This window comes from Anneissia japonica, unplaced genomic scaffold (genome assembly GCF_011630105.1).
Source record: "Anneissia japonica isolate Jap-2015-1 unplaced genomic scaffold, ASM1163010v1 scaffold287705_len1045735_cov187, whole genome shotgun sequence".
NCBI classification, from domain to species: domain Eukaryota; kingdom Metazoa; phylum Echinodermata; class Crinoidea; order Comatulida; family Comatulidae; genus Anneissia; species Anneissia japonica.
Window position 1 is genome coordinate 366,778 of NW_022709509.1, and position 17,884 is coordinate 384,661.

At 34.6% G+C, this 17,884-nt stretch overlaps 1 protein-coding gene across 9 annotated transcripts in view; it reads right to left on the reverse strand.

The window, feature by feature from the left end:
• LOC117106730 (kinesin-like protein KIF26B) overlaps positions 1 to 17,884 on the reverse strand; it is a 110,722-nt gene that overhangs the window by 5,506 nt on the left and 87,332 nt on the right. For 8 of the 9 annotated variants that reach the window (XM_033248145.1, XM_033248146.1, XM_033248148.1 and 5 more), the window contains 8 exons: positions 13,231 to 13,434; positions 12,775 to 12,868; positions 10,915 to 11,112; positions 8,031 to 8,198; positions 7,155 to 7,398; positions 6,253 to 6,415; positions 2,178 to 5,790; positions 913 to 1,100 (listed from right to left, as the gene is read on the reverse strand). In XM_033248145.1, coding sequence (XP_033104036.1) covers positions 913 to 1,100; positions 2,178 to 5,790; positions 6,253 to 6,415; positions 7,155 to 7,398; positions 8,031 to 8,198; positions 10,915 to 11,112; positions 12,775 to 12,868; positions 13,231 to 13,434 — 4,872 coding nt within the window. The remainder of the gene's footprint in view (positions 1 to 912; positions 1,101 to 2,177; positions 5,791 to 6,252; positions 6,416 to 7,154; positions 7,399 to 8,030; positions 8,199 to 10,914; positions 11,113 to 12,774; positions 12,869 to 13,230; positions 13,435 to 17,884) is intronic. The other variant, XR_004445124.1, reaches the window with a different exon arrangement.

Here is a 17,884-nt window from a genome sequence, read left to right on the forward strand (position 1 = left end):
CGATTATATTCCAAATTTTACTATTATCAGTTAATATTATCATGACAGTACTATTATTACTACTATATTTCTCATGATTATAATTGAAATAACAATTATAAATATTATTACTATTATGATTATTAATTGTTATAATTGTTAATTTAATTTATTATTTTTGTAAATAATATTAATCAAAAACTCTACTACATGTTAAAAATAAATAATTTAATAAAATTGAATTCAAGAAAAATGCTGATGAGCAAGTGAAAAAAATCAATAAGAAAAAATGGCAGAAGAAATGCTTTAAAATGTCATCCATTCTCTTCGATCCTAAAATCCTTAAATACCAACACTTATTTCCATATCAACAGAGGTGTGCAAATCCGTTGACTGACATCTGTCATTTGTGTAGAAAAGAAAGCGGGAAAACGTTCTCAAAGGATTGTAAATTTCCTGAACAAAAATATTCACTCAGCATCAAAGTATACGCATTACTAAAAGAAACCCCCTGTGATTGGTCAGATATCCTCGCTGTTGTGTTTACAACTCATAGCTAGATTTATTCTGATGCTCTATAGCAAATTGGATACAGCTTCTTATTATTAGTTTTTCACACTTTCATTTTTAGTATTGTTTACTGCCATGCTGTTATTGCTGGCTAAATATTACTCTGAAACTTAGCTAATAGCAAAGGTAGGAGCAGTAGTTTTGTGCTGGATTCTCACCACTGAGGTCAGGGGTCTGAATCATACACTGCCCATTTTGTCTTGACTTTAAACAAGATGCTTTTTGAAAATTTACCTGCCTTTAATGTGTATATTGTAGGATAAACAGTATTGCAATTAATAAAGCTTAAGACATACACCTACAAAGAAACACAAACGCCACCATAGACAAACCCAGAGACACCCACAAAAATGTCATACACACCTTGACACCTTCTGCCTGGCAAGCCTTCACCTTGTCAACGTTATATAACTTCAATGCGACACCCCCTTCATCTTGGGACCTCTTCCTTGGGGGGAGGTCAATCCATCGGGAGCCTCCGTTTCCTCCCCCTCTATGAGACGTCTGTTCGGTCTGGGCCTTGGGAGACGCGCTCCTGCATCGCCTCGGACCTAAAAATAAAAGCTAACGCTGTCACCCATTGAGGTCTATACACTCACATGCCCCAGTGCTCATATTTAAAAATTCATATAATATCTACATCTAGAAAATAACTATATTTTCTGTATTTATGAATATTACTCTTGATAAATAATTTCAGTTAGTGAAAAAGCATGAAGTAATATCATCTAACACCAGCAATGAGTAGATTTTGGCTCTGTGAGTGCAAATTAATAACAAAAACGAAATACATAGAACATTAAAAATATGAACTTGCATGATATTCGTGCAGTGGCAAGGGTATATATTTGTGTGCATGTTTTTTTTTTTAGAAGCAAGCATAAAGTAAAACAACTATCTACTTGTGTTGGGGATGAATTTAAAGCATCTCAGTTTTAGGTTTCTATTCATAATTTCTGCCTCCACCACCTTGTTTTCCAAAGCATGCCCACAACTTCTTCATCTCAATGTTTTATTCAATTTTATTATTTTTTATTGGGATGTTATTAAGAATTTTGTTACTAATCAATTTTTTTTATTATTTAGTGTTCTAGAAATGTAGATCCATTATTGGAAAAATTGGTCATAAACACTTGATTCTCATATCATGATATTCATCTATTTAATGAATATGTAAAAATAGTTTCTATTGACTCAGTGTCAAGGGATTACGTTTCTGCTAAAAGATAATACTGTCTTGGGTAAAATCCGGCAAAAAGCCCAAATAAACAAATTTAATAAATTATCCAATTTAAATGAGACACAACTCAAAATAATTTTTAATTAATAAGGTTTTTGCTGATTAAATACTTTTTATAATGGAATCCTTAAATTGATTATCAACAAATTTAAGAGTCAATAATTAAAAGAATAGTATTATTTAAACCTTAGTTAATAGTTTACTTAAACATTAAACAGAAACAGCCCAAATTTTGAATTTAGCTGTATTTAATAAATTTTGGAGAAAAACGTTTATTTAAACAACGTTTATTTAAAAATTGACAGTATATTTTTAAAAATGATGAGAAGATTTTTTTCCACTTGGGAGGATGAAGAGTAGGAGAGCAAGAAGTCAGCAGTGAGTTTACCTTGTAATTTACGTTTGAGTTGCCTCAAAGCCTTCACCTTGCCCGATGATGATCTAATGGATTCGTGTGCAGACTCACTGTCCCTTAGCATACTATCATAACCACTACTTGTTTCTTCACTAGTACATGCAGGCAGCTTGCTAGTCAGAAAATCACTTACTGTGCTACTATTGTCACTTCCGTGACCGCTGCTGGAGCAGCGATTTGTCCTCGGCTCCGTCATCGTTGAGTACGGAGACAGGAAGGACGTCTTCACTTTAGCAGGGCTTTTCTCTGCACAGACTATTCCACTGTCGTTTCCACTATCCGATGAGTCCGTTAGACGGTTCCCCACTTTAAGTTTGTTGTTGCTTTGCGGCGAGCTGTTGGCCGGTAGGTAATCGCTTAGTGAACTTGTCGCCGACTTGTTCTGTTTCGCGTTATTGGTGCTGTTCTTGGATAGAGTCGGAGCAGATTTACTAAGGGACTTGTTTCGCACTGGTAGCGAGGATCCTCGACTGGTTGCTGAGGTTGCCTGGTGCTTTGGACTGGTTGAGGCTGTTTTGCCTTTGTTTGTCGGGCTAGGCTTTGCAGTAGGTATTTTACTAACGGCGGATTTCTTACTGGAAGACTGTGTAGGAGGACTGTCCTTACATTTGGTTTGGCTTTGTGATGTTTTGGCACTTTTAAGAGCATTTCTTGCAGTCTGTCCGCTCTTCTGCGATGGACTACTTGTACGTGTGGGCAACTTACTGCTGCTGTTGGTTCGTCGACTTGATAACAGGTTGGAACGGCAACTGGATTCCGTGTCGCTGTAAGATTTGCCTTGCATAGATATGTTTCGAGTATTGTCAGACTTCTTACTTTTTGATTTGTCAGACTTGGAGAAAATCTTTGGTTTCAGGATTCCTCTTGACTTAGGACGTTCTCGCCCATTAGTCTCGCTACTGGACAAACTTGCATTGGTCTTGCTGGCTACCTTATTGATACCTGTTTCTGCGACTGAGTCATAATCTTGTGAATAACATGGGTTATCCTCAACATCAAATGTCGGGGAGGAACAAGCACCAATCGTCGGAGGCCGCACGGCTTCAAACACTTCTTTCTCTTCAACATACTTAAGCTGATGTCTGAAATGGTTCTTGCGTTCATACATTCTCAAACCCATTTCTGGCTCTGATTGGATATCATTGGCAGCTGCACCATCTGGTTGTCGGAGTAACCACATGTCACATTTTCTTGTTACTGGTTGCTCTTCTTTTTCTACTACTGACATTTTCTCTTGAACTTTGGCAATAGCGTTGCATAAAACCTCAGGAAGAGGTTCAACATTGAATTGGTTAATCTTCGTATGGTGAAGCGGACTTGCCTTTATTGATGTTGGTTCTGATTGAGACTGTGACATTTTCTGACTGACTTTCCTTTCTTCTGGTTCTGGTTCATCTGACATAAGCTGACGATGTTTGTGAAGAGAGCCCCGTAAGCAGTTATCCTCACTTGTGTAGCCCCTTGGATCGACAGCTTCTGCCTTCAACTTTGCCAACAATGGATTGACTTTAGCACACGGTAGAATGGTATTAGTATCCAAATGTGATATCGTACGTGAACTTTCAGAACTCGCCGAATTTTTTTGGCTTTGATTACTCATCCGACGCTTCTGACTTGCTTCTCGCGTTAGTGTGTCCATCTTTTCCCACACTTCTGCATTTTCGTCGGTCATTTTGTCGAACAAATGCATGGCATATATTGGCACATATCCGGGATGCGAGTAAACTTTTTCTTCAACGCTATGTATGTCTGAAGCATTGAATCCAGATGAGAAGTCAGCACTCTCATCGTCTTCCTGACTGATGAAGCTGGAAGGGCGGGAGCAGGTGGAGAATGTAGCATCTGTGGCATCACTGATGCAGCTCAGTCGCCTCAGAGGATGGTCGACAGCAAGATGTTTCTCTCGCATTACCACTTGACCCTCGCCCTCCACTGTCATGTACGTAACGACCTGTGGCTCATCCATCAATACACTGGGAATATCAAAATCTGCCATAGTTGAAATTGATCCTTCGTTGGGATCATCTGTTAACAGGTCATCAACACTCAGGTTTGAGATAACGTACATTGACTTGATTGCATCTAAATCCCGCATTCGGATCTCTACAGATGATACACTTTCCGCCTTCTCTACAAACATTTTATCATCTTTCGCTTTTTTCTCACCAACCTCAGATTCATCATCAGAATAAACGTAATGTCCAAGGTTCCTTAACTCCTTATCAATCACCCCACCTGATCGATACGGACCTTGGTTATTTGTGTTTGCACACAAACTTGCAGTGTTTAAGTTTGTGTCAAAGTTTTCTGAGAGTGAGTCTAAAGACTGCCTATCAAGCGTGGCGATGCAACATGCTTCGGAGCCAAGTGGCATGTCATCAATTGTCAGAGCCGCTTGGTCAAGCGAAGTTAAATCGTCAGTTTTAGTAGATACAAAAGATCCGACTTCAGAATATACCAGAGACATTTCATCCTCGGACCTCACCAGCGACAACTCCGAAACAGGCCTTTCAAGAAGCTCTGCAATTGTATCCAAAGATTCAACAGAGTGAATTACTCGCTCCGCATTATACAACAACTGAATATGCTCGCCATTTAAATTCCCATTGACATAATCGCTTATCATATCCATATTTGGCTGCATGCCTTCAGGCCGACATGCTTGACGGACATCTGTAAATGTCGGCATACTGACAGACTGCGTTAAACATTCCAAATTATGCTGGGTGTTCTGTTGGTTGTAGCTCCTACCAGTCATGCCCATTTTGGGATAGTCTGGTTCCTTATCTGGTGAGAGCTCTTCTACATGGCCGGCTAGTCTTTTGATATTTTCAAAGTTTGATTCATGTATTATGCTCTCATCATGCGAGGTATTATGAGCATCATCGTCTTCATCATCGTCTGGTGTTTCTGCAACAGGGATCACAACAGCGCAAGAATTTTCAACAATTTGCTCGGCCATTTGAACTCTTTCCTCGTTGACATCAGGTTTAATTTCAGTCCTTGTGTTTGGCGTGTCATTAGTCGCTTGTTTTGCGATTGGTAAACTGTCTAATTTCTTTGTGCGTTTATTACTACAAGATGTACTTGATTTGGAAGGCCTTGGAATTCCTGATTTCTTGGAAGGCGTTTGTTGCTCTTGCTGTTCATCAACGGTTTTCATATGATTTGCAATATTACGAGCCGTGTCACTCTCACTACCGCTGTCCTTTTTAGATTTTTTAAGTTCATCCTTTCGACTTATTTTATCGTCAATCTTTGATAATCGACTATGAAGTTCATCATTTGAAACATTTCTTGATTCATTTACACGTCCAAGAGAAGGTTTAAAAATTGGCACAGATTCTGGTGGGCCTTCATTATCGGTCAGATCGCGATCACTAAGGGCGCATCCATCTGGCCCGACATAAATGACAGTATCACAAGATTGCTCACTGCTAGATATGTACTCTGGATCACTTTGGCGGATAGCATTTGTAACCGTGATTCCATTGATATTTCTGGTGTGGATTGATCTGAAGTGAGGTCGACGTCTGCGCCCTTCTTCACAAGAGCTGTCTCCGCCAGAGGAGCTCGTTCCTGAGTACTGTAAGAGAAAAGATCTCAGTTCAATCCACACATCCATGACTTCATGAAGAATGATAACAACGATAAAAACACTCACTTTATATACAGATCACAATTCTCTTGACAATGTCAAATATAATGTAAAAATAGAAAAGGATAACTCATCCGCTGTTTAGACGCCCTTTACTATAACGTTTAATTCAGCAAAAGCATAATTTTTTTATAATCATTCACTTCCCAAATCATCCTTGCTAGTTTCGATTTAGGTTTTATCCAAGTGTTATTAATCTGTTTATTTTTTAAACTTTTAGATATAATAATGAGAGAATATATATAAAGAGGATGTATGTGTGACAGACAATTACCAAATGAATATTCATAACATAATTATTAAATATTAAAGATGAAATTACTGATAGTTTTGTAATAATGTCATTGACATGAGCACTGTGGTACCTAATTGACCAGTTTTTTTACTCACTTTAGCTTTCTTCTTGCCTCTCCTGTGGATTCTAGCTGCCTGTTGGATGGTGCTCAAAGTTTCATTATAGCACGAGATGGCGGAGGACACATGAGCTATCATTGTGGCACGGCAATTAATGCTTCCTAATGACTCCCGCAACAACTGGGTCAATTTGCTGTCTCTGCACAGAGAAAAACAAGTACTGTGTTAACACTGAGGTGATTATTGATGTACATTATCGCTCTTCTCAACTGTATGATAATAGATTCATGAATTTCAGATATTTCTCAGAAGAACAATTAAAGTGAGAATGACACTGAGTATCATGGGATGTGGACCACACTTCTCATTTATAACCAAATCAAGTCATTGAACTTTCTAAGTCCAAACCATATCACATCTGAATTTTCATTGAAAAATTATTTTGTAAATCATTACGAACAATTTCAGCTGAACTAGCATCATAAAATTTCATTGCTTAATTGCCATTAGTGGTCACAAACATTTTACTTAAAATATCATTAAAAATTTTTCTTACAAGTCCCTTCAGTATAAACTATTAAATTATTACTGCACACTTTAGTTATTTACCATTAAGGTGTTTACCCTAAGTTAATGCTCTTTCACTTTCAATTGCCAATATAATATTACATTACAAAAATATTAGTTTCTATTCATAATCTCTACATTATCAAACTTAGGGAGTTAGTAAACACAAACAGGACTTGACAGCGTAAATTTCACTGAAAAAATAATTTTCAACATAAGACATAAATCTATCTTAATTTGGAAACAAACAATATTACAATAAGATGTTTCAAAAACTAAGTTACATTTAATGAAGAAAAAATATTAATTAAAAAATCATTCTAAATATAAAGATTCATTTCCAAATAAATACAATTTGCTTTTACACCTACCTGTGAGGAATGTGTTTATCGGAGTTCAATAACGCGAGGACTACATTTCCCAATGAGGAGAACGATAATGCTTGCCCGTTGCCGGTCCTGCTGCCTTTATCGCAGCTGCCGAGATCAATCAAGTGCAGACGACTCCTGCCACCCATTACACCTCCTTTGCCAGACTTCTCAAAGCGGTACTGATACACGTGCAACGTGAAGAGCATGTGAGAGTTGCGTGATTCCTCTTCGGGGACAGGCTCATCTATGTGTGGAATAACAATCAACGTATTTTAGATGTTTCTGAAATCGTAGGTCACTCGACTAATAGATATATGGATGAAATATCACTAAAAATTATAATCCATGTCAGAATCATCAAGTACAATGTTTGCAAACAATAATAACAATTTATACACCATTTATTGGTGCATTAAAATGCACTTAAGACATTCCTTATGAATTACTTCTGACTACAACAAATTTAAATCTATATAGATAGCTCAGATTTCATGTTACCATGCCAGTTTTGGTTTAAAAAATTCTGTATGAACAAGTATTCTAATTTGAGAAAAAATTGGTTAAAAGCTAGCTTCCAGTTGAAATGAAGCAGATGTGACATTTTAGAGACAAAAAAAAGAAAACGAAGCAGATTTTATTTCACAGCAAATGGAACAAGAATATTAATATTTTTTGTAAGGAAAAATGTATTATGTAAGAACTGGAATGCGGCAGTATTTGGCTTCTTGATTTTTTTCTAAATCCCAGGTAAAATTGAACAAAATCAAATGAATATAACTAAATTAGTGAAATATTGACTTAATTAGGAATGATAAAATATATAATATCACACAAGCCTATCTTGATTAATCGCATCCGTTCACAACTCTGTATTACCTGTTGGATAGGTTTTTGATTTCCTCGCTGCGATGGCGGCGTCAAGATAGAAGGCTGCTTTCTCGGCAGAGGGTGCCCTAAGCTCGCTCTGATTCAAGAGTTGAACTCCGCAGATTGGGTCCTCAGCCAGGTAGATCCCAGGTGAGGTACCGCAGCCATTATTGCTACCTGTTGAGGAAAACAAATAATCACTCATAATTAGAACAATCGAATAGAACATGAAGGAATACAGCAGAATGAGAAGAGTACAAAAATATATGCATCAAAATTCATAAGCTTAATATAATGGGAATGACTGCATAGACTATTTTGCATTAGCATTGCTGGAGTTAAAATGTATAAATACAGTAGTTCGGAAAATTAACAATCATTAATTTCAAACTTTTTGCCATATATTTATACTGCTTTAAATGTCTAAATTCTCATAATGGGGAGGAGACCATATGTAATATAGGAGTAGGCCCACACAATAGCAGGTTGTCTGTAGGATTCTAAGCTAATAGAATAACAGAGCCGAAATTATTCTATTCCACAATATTTTTCTGATAGCTGATTGCAGAAAACAAAACCCATTTTAATATCATAATGGGGAAGAAAACAAAATATGGAAAAGGAAACACAATAAGCTTGGACAGCGTATGGGCTAAATTAAACATAGGTTAATTGAACAAAGATAAACAAAGGTAAAATAAACAAAATGAAACACAAAAGTTGCAACATGAGACTATCCTTTGTTATCAATTAACACCACATCGGTTATGGAAGAAGCAGACAGTTAATTTATTTATTTCACCATGAAATCACATGGTTTTGGTGTTTACGGCCATTTACTGTGTCAACGAAACAATTAGACGACTGCAGTTACGTAGAGTTTACAGTTCTGCTTTAAACAGACTGTCACTATAACAATTTCAGCAACTCGTTTCCAATCAGCTCATATGATCAACGATAAAGAGTTGCCGTGTTTAATGAACACCAATTACTGAAGTTGTCTTTTAAAGTGAAAAATAAAATCCATTAATCATTTGTTTTCATCATAACCACTTGATCAAAGTCTAAGGCCAATCAGTAATGCTTCACAATTTTAATGGCACTGGGAGTTGCGCACATGAATCAATACCATTTGGACACCGGTTAATTCTTCTTGTTACTATATTTGAGCCCTATGACATTCTCTAGTAACAAGGTGATAGGACTGATAAGCAAATGGATGACTCACAAACTAAATGCAACAGGGCCAGCAAGCCATATCGTAAACATCTTTACTGAAATAAAACTAGAGGGTACCTGATAAATCTTTGATAAGATAATTTAGTGTAAACTCCAAAATATAAATAGTATGTCAACAAGTTGGGATTCAATATTTTGACTTTCTTGGACGACCTTCCAGAATAAAAATATGTCACTAAATTCTAACATGAACTACATTCAAGAATTATCTTCTTAAATTACTGAATAAAACATTTATAATATATTATTGGCAAAATTAATTAAAATAAATATTTAAAGTTTAAAGAAAATAATCATGATGGATTAGAATGCTTGTTTAGTGTTTCTTACATTAAAACACATCGACAGACAACATGGTATAAATAATCCAAAAAATTTATTCTTAAACAAAATAAAGTTTGGTTAAAAGCTGACCTTTTCAAATAATTAACTAGATCAATTTGTAATATATGCTTTCAAATTGGACTAGATACAGTAATTAAAAGTTTGACAGACAGCCTATCTACTGTAATTATGAAAGTTAACAATTTAGGCTTTTCTGAAGGACTTGCAAGGAGGGAAACATAGAAGCCTGACAGCCTAGAAAAGCTTCATTGAAAAGACGGAAGAGCTAGAAAATTAGTTAAGCAGAGCAGAAAGCCACCACTATTAAGCAAAGTCAAGGAGATCGGAAAAACTTAGTCACAGTACACTAATATTTAAGTATAGAAAGAATTCCAGATACTCTTGGCAATGACTATAAAGTCAAATTCATTACACTTATTATTCTTTTACAAAGAGGACTTACTCTTCCATGTAGGCAGGTAATCCCTAGTGGGGATTAAATTGCTATCAACTTAATCCCGATTAGGTCATGTCCATATTGCGATTTTTCATTCTAAAGCCCCACTAATCCGCTCTGACCATCAAAGTAATTGCGGTGTTACGAAGCGTTATCACTCGGACGTGAAAGTCATTCAAATTAACCGCATTTAATATGCATATATGGAATTGATTGTGAACCACATTGCTGTCAGAGTTCATATAGCATTGAATAACCGTTATAAGTGAGCAAGCAACCTAGATACAAGTGAAATTTTAGATTCAACACAAATGACATTCATGATATAAATAAGTAGAGATTCCTTAGCAAGTCAAAATTGATAAGTGCCTATCGCTATTTTCATCCTTATAAATCACATAGTTTTTAGTAATCACCCCACATTCTTCAGTTATGCTATATTAATTCTCTACAAGTAGACTCATCTATTTAGTCAAGGTTGTTTATTAATTAACTATTTGGTTATTGATGGTATGTTGTCTTCTGGATTGATGCCAGCAATCTTGATGCAATCAATCTTAAACGGTGATCAGTAATCAGAAAGCAATTACTATAACAAGTTCAAAAATCAAAGTTCTACTACTCAAAAAAGAAGAGATAAAATCCATGCAAACCTCTGATGCTTTTGCCAGTCATTATGGCAAAGAATTTTTATATCAAAGTACTTGTTATAATTAATTTGGATAATTTATAATTAATTAAATAATTAATTAACTTGCTTAAGTCGGGATAGAATACACACAAAACCTACGGTAAGCCTGCTACGGTCATTTTATATCTTAAATCATGATATTTTTCATAACATAAAATTTCACGTTTTTTTTTTTTCCTTACCGTTGGCTTGGTCAGCCAGTAGGTCTTTTAGGTTCTCCTGCTTCCCGTGAACTTCAACTGCTGAAACACGGACCGAAAACCGTGTACTCGTTTTCTCCTTTTTCTCGTTGATCAAGCGAAACAACCACTCAATGGCGCATGGGATAACACCAAGATTTTGTACACTATCATCTCGACCAATCATAGTGAATGATTTCCCTGTAAGAAAAGAAAAACAAATTTTCCTTCAAAAAATAAATATTGATATTCCAAACATTCATATTGAGTGTAAATTGGTCTCTTGGTCTCCTGACGAAAAAAATATGAATATTAATGAAAACTATTGATAAATTGTAAGTGACATTGACATAAAAATCAATATCAATTTAGTTAAGTACATTACACAACATGAAATAAACAGAGTCTAGATTTCAATGTTTTAAATGTCAAGGAAAACTCTAAATGCATTTAATTATATTTTTAGGTTATTTGGATTTGCATCGTCTGTACAAAAATGTAAATAACATAAATAAATGTAATATAATGCAATATTTATTTAATTCTTCAAATTTAATGTTTCAATGACATTAAAAAACTTTATATAAAATGTAATTTTTTTAAAAAACAGCATAGACCTACAGTCTGTGGTAAATCTAAAAGACAAACTTTCAATCAAAGCATTAAATTGCTGATTTAAATAATTATTTCAATCATTTAAATAATTATTGTTTTAATGATTTTTTTTTTTTATTCTGAAGACTGCCGACAAATTCAAGGTTTATACAAAGAGGATGTTATGTAAATCGTTAAGATGATATTCTCTAGTTCTAATTAATAATTAAAAGCTAATTATCTAAATAAATAAAATATCAATAAAATAATTATAATTTATAATTTAATTCTATTTTACAAAATACAGTATATTAGCGCAATGCAGATAGTATTCTAATTTCTATCTTTATGTAGGAGCAATAAAAATTAAATTATTTTTTAACGTGAAAATCATTTAAAGAGTTGTCCTGAATACAAATTGAGCTTTTGTACATAATATCAACATTAGATAAATTACTCTACTTTACAAGGCAGGAACAAATATTAATCAATAGAAGTGCTCTGCTGTTACACTATCTAATTGATTTAACTGTTTGCGGGAGAATTACTAAAATTCTTGATCACCGACTAGTAATATGCCGCTAACCTCAACACTTAAACTAACAATCGGTTTGTTTACATAACTGACCAGGTCGGCCACTTAAACGGTAAATTCCTCCAACATCTAACAAATTACTGACCAATCACATATTTGACCTGATAACATGAATAAAAACCGCTACAACCATGATCAGTCAAGCAATAAATCCTGCAGCCACCGGCTGGGATGAAAAAAATGACCATTGCAGATAATATCCAGAGGCTATTGGTCTACTACTTGACCATGGCGTTGGTAATATAAAAGGACTGGTTACGAAAGAATGGGACCTATTACGACTATTGTAATCAATACTCGTTCGTAATAGGCAATCGTATCATATAATATTGTTGGAATTTGAAATCAGATACACACAGTTGTCTGCAATTCAACTGCAAGGAGATTGCTTCGTTTAACTATTTCAAATGTCTCAAATTACGCATTGTGTTTAGGAAAAGTACTCCGAGTGAGTGAATCACCCAATCCAATGAAAGAATAAACGTGATGTTTAACATGAATAGTTACCAACAAAACCATTTAGCTATTTGTGAATTTAAAATTTATTTTTCTTGCAAATTTGGTAAACTATACTACGCAAGTGGGAGGGATATCAAAAGAATGTAATTTAGATGCTTTTTTAATCATTGTGGTATTTGAACAGTTTTTTTTTTCTTTTTTTTGCAAGCACTTACCGAGTCTTGAATGGCCATAGCAGAACAGACAGCCATCAGCACCATTTACAACTGCTTGTACGATATCCCCAATACTTGCTGCACATACTTCAGCCTACGTTAAATAAACAACAAAGAAATATTAACAAACTAATGTAGAGGAGGTATATACACAGTAAGTGAGAAATTCTCCAACATAAATACATTAATGTGGTGAAGACCAAACAAAAGATGGAGTGATCTTTTCTTGGTGCGAACTGGAAAAATCTGGCAAAGAATAGACCAAAATGGAGTTTGAGGAGGCCATCGGCAGTACAGTAGTGGCCTGATAAGCTGATGTTTATGATGATAATGATGGTGAAGAATTTCTCAATATTGTTAGATTTGCAAAACTGAAGGGATGCAATTTACAAATATAAAAAAATTGTTAATTTTTTTTTTTTAAACTACATTTTCAAATTAAAAAAAATGCTATACCTGGGAGGAATCCTGAGGGAACACTGAATCGAACGCAAACATCTTTGGTGCTGTTACGCCCGTACGGCGATTTGACGAACTGGCCGGATTGGTCATGAACGATGGGTCAAATAAGGTGACTTGCTTCTTTTTCTGATCAACGGTGACGAATGTAGCTGTGTCGTGGGGATTACTGGATGGTACCACACGCAACATCACTTTTACCTGGAAAAATTCAGATGAAAGAAAAACCATCAAATCTTGAGTTTCTCCCTGAATTGATGCCGTACATAACCAAAGTAGTTACAGTATTTACAAATGATTATAAACAACATTAATACAAACATAAAAAAATTCAACAGAATAAAAGGTTTATTTATGTAAAAGCTATTTTTTTTTATAACACATTATTAAGTGTTATGCGATTTTCCCTTAAGTGGATGAGACGACACTGACATGACCATATATTGGGTATTGTATGACATCACTATGTCCATATGGCTAAATTACATAAATCATGATAATGTAGACCAAAAAAAATGTTACTTTATCTCTCTTGCATTATTTTTTTGGGAAATACAGTAGTTCAAACCAGTAAACACATTTTGTTCATGCTTTAAATCATGGTGGGTTATACCACAATGCTTAAATAAACAATTAAAATACTGATACGAATTAAAAAACAAATTGGAAAACAATAAGCGAAACACTATACAGAATGATTTATAATCATTGCTTCTTTTCTCTAAGCAGAGCTGTAAACATTATCTTGATCATAAACAATGGTTCTGATTACTAAACTTCTGGATTGCTAAGACCAATGGCATAACCATCTTCACAACTTCATTCATAAACTTGTAATTGGAGAGGTGGATGTTATTTATGACTGTTATGATGTCTTCCCGCACAGGGGCCTTTAATCATGATACTCAAGTCTTTAGTCCAGCTGAGCCCCTTGTAGTGGATGTTACTCTCTCATGATTGATTTAAGTGGCCATTACATTGACATGTTCTCGTGACTACTTGTGCATTCATACAGGTATGAGAGTCATAAATCTTCGGTCATGAGCTAAATGGAATGTCACTCAATGTTGATGTATTATATTTCAATATATAATTTGATTTATGTTCTTCATAATGTTTTCTTCATCTTAAGCATAACTTTAATCTTTTGCTGTTAATTTTTAAGAGGTTAGATAAAGTTTATACAGTACAAAAAATGGAGTATGAAATACAATTGTCTCTACTGCTCATATTAAATTTGAAAACATGTTCAATCAACAAATCGTATAATTATGATTGTACTATGTTAAGTATTATAAACTATTAGCGAGCGATTTCCTGTTGAAGGCATTTACATTTTTTCTTGGTTCCGATAATTGGTGGGCTAAATTGAAATCTCTGGGACCAAATTTAAGGGCCATTGACTAATATTATTATATATTCACTGAAAACAAGTCCAGTCTACTGAAGATGTATGTTTTTAATAATTTATGAGGTACAGTAAAAACACAAGTTAGACCATGTACACTTTTTTTTTTTTTTCGAGAACCAATAAAATTTTGCCCAGGCTCAGTCTTCTTATTTTTCTCCAATTTTAGGCTCAAAATCCTCATCATCATCATATGGTTTCAGTCCTTTTCCATTTTGGATATGGTTTTGGACTATTCTTCATTTGATGGCAGATCTCAAAGCTCTTCTTGCGTTTTTCCCCCCCGGTCGCTTTGAATGAGTTCCTCCCATGTTTTCCGGGGTCTGCCTCTACCTCTACTACCTTCAACCTCCATACTTCTGCATCTGCTAACCCAGTTACCTGCCTCCTCCATCCTTTCAATGACTGCACACAATACCTGATCCCTTGTATGGCAAGTCTATCCCTGAGTTCTTGTGAAGTCTGTCCGTCTTTCAGGCTAACATGGCACATCACATGTTCCTATAATTATGTTCTTATTTTTACACGCTATTCAAAGATTGAAAATTATTGTTGTGCAGCAGTAATGTATTGTATTATAGAGAGGAATATTGCTTTTTCTTTAATTGGTTTTTCTATTTTTTTTTTTTTTTTTTTTTTTTAAATAAAAACCTTATTTAAAATTTGAACTCTACCTCAATTCGTTCTTATTTTGTTCTTATTTTTTAAGCAATTTCATCTTCAGTGTTCTTATAAAATTGTTATAAAAAAAAAAGCAGTACTACAAAGCAAGTTACTCCAAAGGAATATAAAGTTGCGGCATATTTTTCCAGACTGCATTATGTTAATTTCAATATAGTGTACAATGGTAATGGTAATGGTTGGAGACTTATATAGCGCATAATACATGGTCTCTATGCGCTCGGGACTAGATGTTGCACTTGTACAAGGTGATTTAAACTATTTTGACCCACTATAACAAAGAAATAGAGTGCCTTAACAAAAAACTATATATAGCAACACATAAATTGCATGTACATCACCGACAAAGGAAATTACAGATTTATACAAGGATAAACGTTTTTTTTTTATAAATCGGAAAAACGTTTTGTCAGAAATTGATGAACACAAAGAATGTAATGTTTTTAAAAGAATTAATATTGCACATATGACTGAACACGTCAATCATTCCAGACAAAATTCTCATGAACTTTGTTCCATAAACACAGAATCTTTACAGAAATATGGAATTGTATACTTCACAACTGTATACTTCAATGATTTACGCAATAATTTGCTAATAATTTCCCTGGAATATCAATTCGTAAGCAAGCGATTTACAATATCTTAAGGCAGAAGGTTTAATTAGGATCTCACGCTTTGATAATCGCGAAACACTGGCGTTTGTTTCAGACAATGGAAAATTTCAATCCAACGACATAATTAAGTTGACAAGGAACACACGTCATTGACATGTATCCCCCGTATCGCTTGCACATACACGTTCAATGTTATGTTTACAGCTCGCCAGTTTGTGCCAACAATCATTTAGTAAACAGCTTAAAGGCATATTACAACAGATCCTTTACTCATGGGTGTGTTGATTCTTTTATTCCTTGTGTTTTTGTAAAACAGTATAGAAACTGACTAAATTACACTCAAATCTAGTATTAATAACAAACTGTGTTGTTTTACATAGACCTGATTTTTAAAGACACTAACGACCACTGTCTGTAACCAATGGACCTTAAGACGTTGCCAATGATCTCATAAAGCGTCGTACGACACCTATTGTTACCCAATTTTGATTGACGCTGTCATTTTACTGGCTGGGGGACACAAAACCTGGTGCATTTTTTAACTAATGTGCCAAAAAATTTAAATGAAAGTTTCAGTAATGGTATCGCTTTAAGTTAAACAGGTGTGGAATCGAGATTCTTTTACACAAACTATTTTCAGATGAGTGATTTGTTAACAAGATGTAAGGAAATATGAAAAGATAAACAAAATTTATGACTGTTCCCTCCCTTTCTCATATTCCATCAAAATATTTTCCTTGTTTTGTCATTTTTCTGACCATATATTGAACTTGGGAGAAACAGAAACATTAATAATCCAGGTGTAAAAGAATCCATTACCGCATATTTATTGTTGCGCTTGTTGTCAGGTAAATGGAATCGTATAATCTATAAGCAGGTAGATAAATTCCTCACCTGGAAATTTATTTCCTAATTGCAAAGACTCCATTTTAATAGAACACTTAACACAGAAACACCATGTGATTTTCGAATCACAACGTGCAAATCAGCACATAAAATATTACCCTCCGCGTATTCCCAAAAGATTTTAAATTGAAATAGTGACAGCGTTGATCAGATCTGTTTAGTGAATCACAAACTACTTCAAAATATTCTTTACATTCAATTAAATGCTTAGCTGGTATATTCCGGCATGTGACGGAATGCTGGAGTGGAATTTAAACGGCTGTCTTTACGAGTACCGGATTTATAATTCACAAGGGGGGCTTGTGTATTTCACTTTCTCGTAATTCTTTTAAAATAAGCGACGTTACTTCCAACATCAATAAAGAAAGGTTTGTGCTTGTGATAATGTGAGGAAAAGCTAGAATTAATTGCTTATTACTGTAGTTTTAAAGAGAGAGAAATTAATAATAGTATGGAGAAAGAGTTTTTAAAAAGATAAAAATATAACTGGAATGAAATAAAATAAATTTTGGAAAGAAGTCAAGAGAGGCATTGACTAAGAATTATCATGGTTATTAGGATAACTAAGGTAAATAAATAATAGGCCTACATATGTAAAATACATATCTATTCATACAAAATATAATTTTGCTAAATAAGACAAGTAGTTTTAAGAAAACATATCAATTTCTTGTGTACACAGCGTTTCTTTGTGCTCCACCAAACATATACCACACTAGCCTATTTAATAAAGAAATTAATTTTAGAGGTGAATTACAGAGACATTACATGCCATATTTAAACAGTAAAATTTATTAAAAATTTTTAGTGGAGGAACAGGAAAGGGAAGAAGAAAACTTGATTTACTCTGATAAGCAGATGGTGATTGTGAAAGCCAGTGGTGAAGTGTTTACGCCTGAGTGGTACATTGTCCTTACAAGATTATGGTAGGTTTTATTAATAATGCCCAGGTGAGTTAAGCTACACTAAAGGATTAGACAGACTGTAATAGATACGACTTCCCCGTTGAGAAAAAGGGCCGCTTGATATTTTGCACTTC